At 35.7% G+C, this 12,193-nt stretch overlaps 1 protein-coding gene across 3 annotated transcripts in view; it reads left to right on the top strand.

The window, feature by feature from the left end:
* Positions 1 to 12,193, top strand: part of ARL13B (ARF like GTPase 13B) — an 82,894-nt gene that overhangs the window by 7,988 nt on the left and 62,713 nt on the right. For all 3 annotated transcript variants that reach the window (XM_020974814.1, XM_020974815.2, XM_020974813.2), the window contains exon 3: positions 3,621 to 3,870. In XM_020974814.1, coding sequence (XP_020830473.1) covers positions 3,621 to 3,870 — 250 coding nt within the window. The remainder of the gene's footprint in view (positions 1 to 3,620; positions 3,871 to 12,193) is intronic.

Genomic DNA, 12,193 nt, shown 5'->3' with positions numbered 1-12,193 from the left:
AATACTTCTTTCTGGACATATTGCCAGCATCTCAGTTTCCAAATGTCCCAAACTGGTCTCCTTGTATTCTTCCTAAATCTTATGTTCTCCCTAACTTTAGTTTCTTTTGAGAACGTCACTATCTTCCAAGTTACCCAGCCTCTAAGCACAGGGGTCGACTTTGAGTCTTCTTTTCCTCATCTTCTTCTTTCATTTAATTAGTTGCTAAATCCTATCGACAGCACCTCCACAATATTTCTTGCATTTATTTCTTCCCATCCACTCCATTGCCACTATCTTAATATAGAACTTTACCCCTAGTCTGGCATATTAGAAGAGACTCCATTGTGGCTTCCCCTCCAGTTACTCCCTTCTTCAATCTGTCCTTTGAATCATTCTCAAAGAAAGTGTCTAAATGCAGATCTAATCACATCACAGTGAGCCTTTCACTGGTTCCCCAGGGTAAAATACATACTTCTTATTTATCTTGACATTCAAGACAATTTGCTGTTTGCTCTCCAACTTTTCTTTCTAGCTTTATCCATTGTGCTTCATGTTATATCATCACTGGTTTCAAAATCACAGAAAATTAGTGCCCCCCAAAAAGGACCTTAGAGATCATTAAACCAAACCTCATTTTACAGATGAGAAAACTAAGCTTTTGAGAATATTTAGTAACATATATAAAATCAAGTAACTGTAAGTGACAGAGTTCAAATCCAGATTTTATGGTTCCCAATCCAGTGCTAAATTTCTACTGCACTATATCTTGTTTTGCTCTCTTTTACCTCTATGAATTTTTACAGTTATTCCACTTCCCCTACACCTAAGCAAACTGTTTCTTCCATGAAGACTTTCCTGAGCTCAGTCACTGTCCCACTTCTAATCTCTTCTAATCTATTTGACCTTACTGATTGCTGTATATCTTGCCTTATGGTTATTTATGTATGTCTTACCTTCTTGACTAGATTTGTAAGCTCTTTTAGGAACAATGTCATTTTTCATTTTAGCATTCTTAGCACCTAGCATATTATATTGCACAAGTTATATACTTAATGAAATTTCCTTGAATGGTATTGAAGTGACTCTACTAGAATCATTGTGTTTTGAAAGTTAGTTGTATGAAAATTGAAACACTTTTTTTTTTGTCATGAAAACAGTGTTGTCAATGGTGGTTAGATTCCCAAGTTAATACAGAGAGCCTATTTAACCTATAATATGACTGAATTAGAGTATGAATTCTTAAAGTCACATCTTCATTCTCAGAGCATAGGGCCATGCAGTCTAAGAATAGGTGGGGAAAAAAGAGTAGGAAGCTGTATAAGATAATTTATTAACTAACCGCTAACCTATTCTGCTTCTTCAAATTTTGAGGATGGTAATCTGACTCTCCTTCCCTTCTTCCCTTTCCCTATATGATGATGTTCTTACCCAAGGTTATATCCTTCCCCCAAAATGAACGAACCCTGCTGATAGAACTGTGGAAGATAGAGTGATCAGTGGTCTAGCATAGTGTTTTGCACAGAAGTGCTTAACAACATTTGTGGAATTGCCATTATAAAAATTTTAATATTTTACTTGTCTACAGTATAACTTGTTTTGAAAAACACTGACATGAAAGAAAGAACACTGAACTTGGATTCAGGAAATCTGATTTTTAATCGTGGTTTTACCACTGACTCATATAACCTTGGATAAGTCACTTTCCTACACTGGGCCTTCATTCTCATTTGTAAAATGAGTGGATTAGACTAAATCATCTCTAAGAACACTTCTAGCTCTAAAATTCTATGATTCTGTGAATAAAACTTTTTCCTCCCCTTTCCTGACCCCAGGAAACATTTTTTTTTAAAGTTTGTCTTTGGTGTCCAACTACTTTGTACCTTGCTTAGGTATTTCATGTTCTTCTGCTGCCCCAAGTCTCCCAGCCAGGCATCTGACCTCTAGGTCACCACCTTTACTAATCACACTTCCCATTCCCTTATGTAGTTAAGGACTGGAAAGAAAGCAATCTAATTCAATAAATTTGTATGTAATGGTGAGGTAGAATTAGTAGTAAAAAAAGTATTTGATTTGGAGGCCAGGTTGACAAGAGATAATTTTCTTAACCTCTCAGCTTCAGTTAGGAAAACACTTTGTAAACTTTGAAGCAGTATATAAATTTAAGCTCAAGAAGCCTTTCAGTTCTACCAGAACTAGTGGTATTTTTAAAAGTTTATCATTATTAATGCCAAATAAATTACATAATTGGTAAAAATTTCTGTATCAGAAGGACTTAGAAAAATTCAGGTATTTTCAATGAAGATATTTGTTCAGGGAATTTAGTACTTAAAAAAAAAAAGCAGTACCACCTGGGTTGACTCCCTTCAGTGAGTCAACCAGTAGGCATTTATTAAACACCTGTTATGTTGCCAGGTACTGTGCTAAGTGCTGGAGATACAAAGAAAGGCAAAAGACAGTCACTTTTTCCAGTTTAATGAGGAAGATAGCATGAAAACTATGTACAAACAAGAAACAGTCAACAGAGGCAAGGCAAACATCATTAAGAAGGATTTGGAAAAGCCACTCAGAAGGCAGGTCTTTAGCTATGACTTGAAAGAAGCCATAGAAGCCAGGAGGCAAAGATGAAGAAGGAGACCATTCCAGGCATGGGAATCAGCTTTCAAAAACTGATCCTGCTTTTCACATTTTGATACCTGGTTTTATTGCTGAATCCATCTATTCTCTAAAACTTCTATTTTTTTTCCCATGGAGATTTTTCTTATGGTCAGGAAGAGGTATAGTGGATAAACAGTATTAGACTCTGTTCAGGAATACTTGGATTTAAATTCCACCTCAGATGTTTGCTGTCATTTGTGACAAAGTCATGTAACCTCTCTGAGCCTCAATTTTATCATCTGTGAGGATGATACGATCTATCTCAGAGAGAATGTTGTAAGGGTCATGTAAGCTAATAAACATAGAAGCACTTTGCAGTCCTTAGTTGTTTAGTCATTTCAGCTGTGTCTAATTTTTTGTGACCCTATGTGGGGTTTTCTTAGTAAAGATGCTGAAATGGTTTGCCATTTCTTTCTCCAGCTCATTTTGCAGGTGAGGAAACTAGGCCAACAGGGTTAAGTGACTTGCCCAGGGTTACCTAGCTAGTAAGTGTCTGAGATAGAATTTGAACTCAGGTCTTCCTGACTAGACCTGGCACTCTTGCTTACTGTGCCACCTACTAGACTGTCTGTTTGCAATTCTTTACACACACACACACACACACACACACTGAAGAAGTGTGAGATATTCTTATTAAGAAGTAAAGGAGGAAGTATAGCATTTATATGGTTGAATTGTTTGTAAGTCACTTATATTGTCTTAACTTTTTGTGTGTCTAATCTCAATGCTCTTTAAAGGTAGGGTCTTTGTATCATATATTTCTTTATGTTTTCCATAGTCCACAGTGCCTGCCTAACAAAGTCTTTTTTAAATATGTCAGTCAATGAATATTTCTTTAAATTAATATTTCAAATTAGTGTAGCTTTAGTAGAATGATGTAAAATTTTAGTAGTTGTTTAATAATTTAACATAAAGTTAAAATATTTATTAGCAAATGCAAGCCTAAAGAATGTGTTGTTTTGTTTTTCTTTCCTTTAAAACAGAGGACCCTGAAGATGTAGTTCCAACAGTTGGCTTTTCTAGAATTGATCTTAGAGAAGGAAAGTTTGAAGTTACAATTTTTGACTTAGGAGGTGGACAGAAAATTCGAGAAATATGGAAAAATTACTATGCTGAAGCATATGGAATAATATTTGTGGTGGATTCCAGTGATGAAAAGAGAATGAAAGAAGTTAAAGAGACAGTGACTGATGTTCTAAGACATCCCAGAGTATCAGGAAAGCCCATATTGGTGTAAGTAACAATACTGAATATATAAATTCAAGATAAATGATATATTGTAATAAAGAGATTGATTTATGTTTTAAAATATTGAACAGATGACCATATTAATTCTACTAGTATCATGGAAGTCATTTGCAGTTTATTTAATATTTTTATGCTAAAAGTTTAGTGATCCTTTTTGCCTTTTCTTTTTTTGTGTAATTTTTCTACTGTCTAGCCTTCTCACACTGGTTAGGCATATCCTATACAGGCTCAAATTTTTTTGTCTTTTGTGATGTTGTACCTAATAATTGGAGCAGGAGAGTGATTTAACCATGTGGAATCAGTGATTAGCTGGAGGTCAAGAAGCAAAGAATACAGTCTGTCCTGGAATGGGAAGAGATGCTAACTTATTTTCCCCTTAATGAATACTTTAAATTTTAATGTGCATTTTAACACTAAACTTTATCACATTAATCTTTTGAAATTCTTAGTCATGTCTTTTGTTTTTATATCAAAATTATTTCTTGATATCTACCTTCCCCTTCCAATCCTTACTGTGACAAATGTTATAAAAGTTAAGGAAAACTAACCAACATCTGAGAGCATATGTGACATTTCACACCCATTTAATCCTTGCCTTGATTTTGAATTATTATTTTGTAAATATTGGGGAAATGTGATTAGATGTACACAACTTTTCTTGTGTAAAGCTAAGTAAACCCAACTGCTATGTCTTATTCATACCTATCTGATAATCTCTCTTTCACTCACAAAAAAATTCCTTGAATGGTAGTTATGCTTTCTATTTAGGGGCTTCCAAATGTCATAAAGTTATAAAACTAAATACTGCATTTAAATTAGTTTATAACCACTGAAATTTTATCAGTAGAGAATTAGTGAAATGAGCCCACTTTGCATTAGATTTTGTTGTGGATAATTAATGTGTAGATAAATGAGTTTATTTTCTGTACTACATACATATACACCATTTACTTTCTAGTACTTTTAACTCTTAAGTCATTCCTTGGGTACAATCTAAAACATTCTTATGTTCATTAATTCACCTGTTGTTCTTTTGGGGGTGAAATACTGGGTTGCTTTTGTCTAATTCTATGCAGTGAATTTTTGTACAGCTTAACATATAGATATTGTAAATTTTTGAGATAGTGGATTTATTCCTAAACTTATTTGTAGGAGAGAGCTGTTGAGGCCTAGGAAGAGTAACTAGCGTAAGATCATTTAGGAGGTTTGTAGCAGAGATTAGAAGTTACTTCTCACTGATTCCAGATGTCTCTAATCGAAGGTACTTGTAATGGTGAGTAAAGAAATGTTTCTTCCTTCCCTCCCCCAAAATCACTACATTTGGAATAAAATATAAGAGAGTAACTTATTCTTTATACATGTAAAATTTAACTATATCTGTACAATTTTTAATATATTAAGTCTAGTTGAAATGAATCACAGCCTTCACACTAGATGCTTGCCTGGTTCAGTTGTACATTGTCCTTCACACTTGAATCCTTTGTGTTGTCCTGCTGCCATTCTAGCATTGCCAGTCCTCAATCCTGGTCAGCTACCTTCTTTTCCTTTACTCCCATGCTGTGTGCTAGGCACCAAGCTAAATTCTAGGGATACAAATAAGAAAAAGAGTCAGTCTAGGATCTCTAGGAGCTTATAATCCAATGAGGAAAGATAGTACACAAAAGGAAGCTGACAAGTGGGGAGGGGCACAATAAGATGGGTGGGAGGGATGATGTTCCTAGAACGAAACCTAGCAAAGCAGATGGAAAATGAAATTAGTTAGAAAGTTCTGAGCCTCCTTAAAGGGAGGCTTTAGGAGGAGTTTATTGCACCCCCTTTCGTCCCTCCAACCAGAGATGTTGAAGAGGTGTTGAATATCAAAACCTGAGTCAGTCTCCACAGTGATGAGATTGCAGGCAATGAGCTTATGATGTTCCTAGAGTCAAACCAAGAAGGCAGCTGATGTGAGCTCCCTTATATCTTAAACAGCTCAAGTCCCAGTGATATCATTGACATCCTTTCCTCTTCTACTCTGTCTCAGGGGAGGAGGTAATTCTTCTCATTGCCAGGTTCAATCCTTATACTTCAGTTTTGATCCTATCCCTTCCAGGAGCTTACCCTATCATATCCATCTTCCACCTCCAATCACTGGCACCTACAAACATGTCTAAATAGATTTATGCTTAAAAAGAGAAAGAAAAAGCCTTCTCTTGACTCTCTTATTCCTTTAAACTTTTATCTCTTGTTTCTTTTCACTGTCAAACTTTCTTAGGGTTACCAACAACTCTTTTTAAAGTTTTATCTATGCCATTATGTTTTTTTATGTCACAATCATTTTCTGATATCCTTCCTCTCCTTCCAGAATTTACTCTTGTAATAAAGAAAAACATTTAAGCAAAACTTAACAGTACAGTTAAAGCAGCTGTGTTTATCACATTTGGCATATGCAGCCATTTATGGAGAGGAGATAAAGTTCTTGTATGCTGGGATCAATATTAGTCATTGCATTTAATCTGAGTCCAGTGTCTTTCTGTGGTGTTTTAATTTACATTACTGTGTTGTATTTATTGTTTTTAGTTCTGATTTCTTTGACTCTTAGTTCATGTAAGTCTTCTATGATTCTCTGAATCACTCACATTTAGTGTTTCTTGAGGTACAATAATATTATATTCACATACCAATATTTGTTTAACCATTCCCAACTTGAGGGGTATCACTTTGTTTTCAGGTTTTATTATCACAAAAGTACTGCTGTGGATATTTTAGTATATACAGGATCTTTCTGTTTGACTTGCCTTTGACTTGTAATAGGATTGCTAGATCCAGGTACGTAAATATCAACAATCTCGATATCCAGTAATCATTTTTCAGTTCTCATCCCCCTTTTTCGTTTTTTGGCACTGTTGATGAGCACTTCTCCTAGAAACTTTCTCCTCCTTTGGCTTCCATGGTCATGGCTATTTTCTGGTTATTTTTGTGTTTGTGTCCTTTGGATGGATTATTACTCATCTCCCACCCTCTTGATTATGAATGTCCTTTGAGGCTGTATTCTGTACCCTTTTCTTTGCCCTTGATTTCTCTTAATGTTCTATTCTGCTCCCATAGGTTTCATTAGCAGTATACAGATGACTACCAAATCCAATCCTAATATTTCTGCTGATCTCTGATTCCACCATGCCAACTACCTGCTAGACATCTCCATTAGACATCTCAAAATTCAACATATACAGGGGCAGCTAGGTGGCACAGTGGATAGAGTTCTGGCCTTGGAGTTGGAGGACCTGAGTTCAAATGTGGCCTCAGACACTTGTGTGTGACCCTGATTGCCTCACCAAAAAAAGAAAAAAAAATCAACATATATATACAGAACTGAATTGCCTATCCTTTAGTTGCCAGGTAATACCACAATATTCATCATATTTATTTATTAAGCCTCTGCTTATGTACCAAATATTGGGGATATATAAAAAATTAAAGTATTTCCTGCCCTCTAGGAGTTTACATTAGACGGAGTGGGAAGCAATGTGTAGATGTAAGTAAAATATAAATATACATCAAGTTAATTATAAAAGAGGTAACTAGGAAAGTATGCTATAGGAAATGGCACTAGAAGTGAGTTATGAAGTGAGCCAAGAGGCAAATGAGCAGAGGCAGAATATTCTGGACATAAGAGAGAGTCTGTACAAAAGCAGAGCTAGGAGGCAGGATGTTGTGTTTAGGGAATGTGAAGTAGGCCAGTTTGGCTGGCATGTTCAGTGAATAAAGAGGAGCATAATAATCCTGGAAAAGTAAGTGACCCATGGCAGAGCCTTGGAGGACACTCATTATTAGGGAGTGGAGATGGATGATGAGAATTATCTTCTACGTCTGCTTTTCTTCTGACCTTCTATTTAGATAAATGGTACCACTCTTACAGTCACCCAGGTTTACCACTTAAGAGGCATCTTTATCTCCTCACTCTCCCTTACTCCACATATTTTGCCAAATTCCAAGTCTTGCAGATTCTACCTTCACAACATTTCTCACATCCAGCCCTTTCTCTACACTCAAATTGTCATCACTTTAATTCAGGTATTCATCACCTCTCATGATAGCTTCCTTTTTAGTCTTCTTGTTTTAAATCTCTACCCTCTACAATCCATCTTCCACGTAACTGCTGAAGTGACTTTCCCAAAGCACAGGTTTGACCATCTCACTTCCCTACTGAGAAAACTTTACTGGCTCCCTATTGGTTCTAAGACAAAAATCAAATGGCAGTTAAAAGCCCTTCACAACCTGGCTCCAATCTACTTTTCCAGCCTTAGGTCCAGCCAGACTGATCTTGCTTATACAGAACACTACCTCTGCCTTCTCACTGTCTTTAAACAGCTGTTTTCTCAATCTGAAATGAACTCCCATTGTCACCTCTACCACAGAGAATCCCTGGCTTCCTTCAAAGTTTAATTCAATAGCTTCCTTCAGAGTTGTTCAAGGACTACTTCCTGTATGAGACCTTTTCTAAACTCTCTCTCTTTGTTCCCCTAATTGCTAGTACCTCCTTCAGAGGGCCATCTCTAGTCGTCCTAATATGTATCTGGCCACTGGACCTAAATGGCTGTGGAAGAGAAAGTGGTGATGCTGGTGACTTTGCACAGCCCTCCCTCACTTAAATCTAGTTCACTTGCAAGTCATGACATCACCTTCCTGATGTCATGGTCCTTTTTGAGAAGGAAGGACAAACAACAACAGTACCTTTTACAAGAAATTACTTGGTGTTTACTTTTGGTTTATGTTTTATATTTTACTTATGAGTTCATATTTTCCCTAATTGAAGTAAGCTCCTTACAGGTGGACATTGTTTCATTTTTAACTGTGTCCTCAGTAACTAGTAGAGGACTTGGGGCTTAATAAATGCTTGTTGATTGATAAAACTGTGAAATTGAAGAATGAATGGATATGCTTTGTAATTAGCACATTCAATATAAATGGTGTAGCTAGGTGGTGCCAGTATATAGAGCACTGGGCATGGAGTTAGGAAGAACTTAGTTTAGAGTCAGTCTTAGGCATTTACTAGCTGTATGACCCTGGACAAGTCATTTAACCTCAGTTTGCCTCACTTTCCTCACCTAAATAGGGATAATAATAGCACCTACCTCCCAGGTTGTTATAAAGCTTAAAGGAGATAATGTTTGTAAAGCACTTAGCACAGTGCTTGGCAAATAGTAAATGTTATATAAATGTTAGTTTTCATCATCATTAAATGGGTTATTTCAAAGTACTTCATAAAAGGCTATATAATTCAGACATTATTCTTTAAATTTTGTATACATTTAACTGGCCTAGAAATCTGCCTACCTTCTTTGCTTGTACATGCAACAAAGGTTAATTTTGTCTTACTGTCAGATGATCATAGGATTTCAATTAATGAGTTCTCTTCCTTTGCCATTCTTTTAAAGAAAATCGATGGTTTTTAAAATAACAACAGCTTAACGTCCATATCATTGCTCTTGCAAAATCACATAAGTTTTGTGGTGTTTTTGTTTCCTTCCAAGAAGAGCTATTAACTAATCTTATAACATATCACTAAAAATGTGGGAAGTAGAGAGCTTTATAAATGTACCTTCCAAGTATAACTCTCTTGCTTTTTGTGTACCATATAAAAGAGTGCAAGGTGTCATGCCTAGTCAATAGAGAGGGCTAGCCTTCGAATCAGCAAGATCTGGGTTCAAGTGCCACTAGGCAACTTTCTAAGACTATCTGTTAGGGGCCAGCTAGGCGGTGCAGTAGATGGAGCACCGGCTCTGAAGTCAGGAGGGCATGAGTTCAAATCCGACCACATACACATAACACTAGCTGTGTGACCCTGGGCAAGTCACTGAACCCCAAATTGCCTAAAAATTAAAAAAAACACTATGTTACAGAGGAGTTGCTTGGCCTTTGTTGTGTGAAGGAGTTTCTGTGCTGAACGAATGAAACCACAAATCTGAACCAAAAAATACACATATACACTTGCGCCTGCACGCGCGCACACACACATAAACAGTCTCCACGATATCTGATAAATTTATGGAAATAATTTTTAAATTTTTTTAATGATACCTCAGCTCACATAATGAATAATTTTGGAAAGGTACTAAACAAATATCCTCACAGATACTAACAATTCTAACTAATATCACTGACAGTTCTAACTAGTATCATTAATGCCATTAAATGGCACACAAAAACTATCCTTAGAACACTGATTCTTTTTTTTTTTGGCTAGCCAATGAGGTTAAGTGACTTGCCTAGGGTCACACAACTAGTAACTGTTATGTGTCTGAGGCTGGATTTGAACTCGGGTCCCCCTGAATCCAGGGCTGGTGCTCTATCCAGAACAGTGATTCTCAACCCTTTTTTATATCATTGACCCCTTTGGCAATCTAGTGAAGCCTGTGGAACCTTTTTCAGAACAATGATTTAAAAAACATTTAAAAAATATATAAGATTACAAATGAAACATATTGAAATACATTTATCAGAGTTGTTGTTTAAGTTCACAAATCCTTTATTTTTTATATATCTCATGAACATAATGGTTATAGGAAAAAAAAAGACCAATCTGTGCCTTCCATTCTGTTCCAGTGATTATTCTCCAATAATCTTTAGACTGCAACTCTGTTGGAGTTCATAAGAGATTCATTTTTAGGAATCAGAATTTTCTGGTTAGAAGAGCCTTTTCGAGTTTTCCCTTTCTGACATATTTAGTGCAGTAATTTTTGTATAACCTGATACATAGGCATCTAAACTCAACTTTAAATATATAACCAGTAATAGTAGTTCAGTTCTTCATGGATACTTAGTAATCTTTCTTCAATCCAATAGCCATTTTCTGATTTTTAAAAATCAGGACAGCATTTGTTTGTTTCCGTTGTTCTGATGCCTCTTACATTAGTAATTCAGTTATAATTTGCAGATCCTATATATCTGCCAGTCATTCATCAGACTTCTTCATATATCTAGAACACAGTAAAAACCAGAAAGTAAACTGAAAAGGTCATAAGAGCTACTAATGTTAATGCTGCTAAGTTCACAAATTCCATCTCATGTTCTTAGCAGAGTTCCTCAAGCCCTTTACTCAGAGCATAGTCACTTGAATTTTATACGCTATTCTCACAAAGCTTGATAGTTAAAGTCTATCATCTGACCCCAGTGAGAAAAAAAAATTGGGGAAATTTTTGTCAGCCAAAGAAAAAGATGACAACAAAAACACATATTAGCCAGAGCTCACAAGTTTGGAGATATTTAATCCCAACCCACCTCAGTAATTTCTTATTTATGTGGTTTATTGTGGTATTCCTGACATGACAAGAAAAGATTATATTATTTTACTATTTTCTTTTTAAGAAAGGGAAGTGTGTTTGACACTTACTAGCTGTGTGACCTTGGGCAAGTCATTTAAACCTGATTGCCACACCAAAAAAGAAAAAAAAAAGAAGTGTGTAGTGCACTTTGTCTTAGATGGTATTTCCACAAACACTTAATGTTAATGTGTGTGTGTGTGTGTGTGTGTGTGTGTGTGTGTGTGTGTGTGTTTAAGGTACTTAGAGGGTGCCAGTTTTCTGGCAGAAAATTTTCTACATTCCCACTGATGCTCAAGTCTTGGAATATTACTATAATTGGAAAATTTAGTTTCTTTGATTTTAGTAGTCAAAGTTCTGATGATGATTCTCTCCAAACTTAGTTAGCTAGGTAAGATACCAAGTTCATACTTAAAGCTCATATTGGAAAGCACCTGCCAGAGACTTTGTTCCTCTGATACAGCTTTTTAGAAATCAAGGTCACTCACTTCATATTAATGCTGTGATTTATCAGAGTAATACTTAGTGTTCTTTCTGTCTCTTTCTCTCCCTTTCTCTTTTTTCTCATAATATATGTGTATATTAGCAAAATGCTTATGAGATACATGTGTATTTAATATGTAATCTTTGTGTAAAATATTCATTTATGCAGTTATATGTGTAACATACACATGCGCACACATATATAGCTAGCTAAATTATTTGCTTGATTTTATGATAAAATGAGATTTTACTTTGCGAAAGTATGAAACATATTATAGTGACGTGTTCTTTCCAGTATACATTACCTTTTCTGTCTTCATTCAATCCTAGTCACTGTCTTACTTCATACTTCAATACTTTAAGGTTACATTGTCCACTTATAGATTGCTACTTCTCTACAGCGTAATAGACAGTGTGTAAGAGTTGCTAAGACCAAAAATTTCATGACTTCAGACTTCAGACTCTTTGACTTCGACATGCAGTCAGTCCATGGTTCCAGATTCAAGTTTTTTCTAGCCTGGTAAATA

The sequence above is a fragment of the Phascolarctos cinereus genome, unplaced genomic scaffold (assembly GCF_003287225.1).
Source record: "Phascolarctos cinereus isolate Bilbo 61053 unplaced genomic scaffold, phaCin_HiC Scaffold_7;HRSCAF=346, whole genome shotgun sequence".
In the NCBI taxonomy this organism is placed as follows: Eukaryota; Metazoa; Chordata; class Mammalia; order Diprotodontia; family Phascolarctidae; genus Phascolarctos; species Phascolarctos cinereus.
This window is presented reverse-complemented; position numbering and strand designations above follow the sequence as displayed.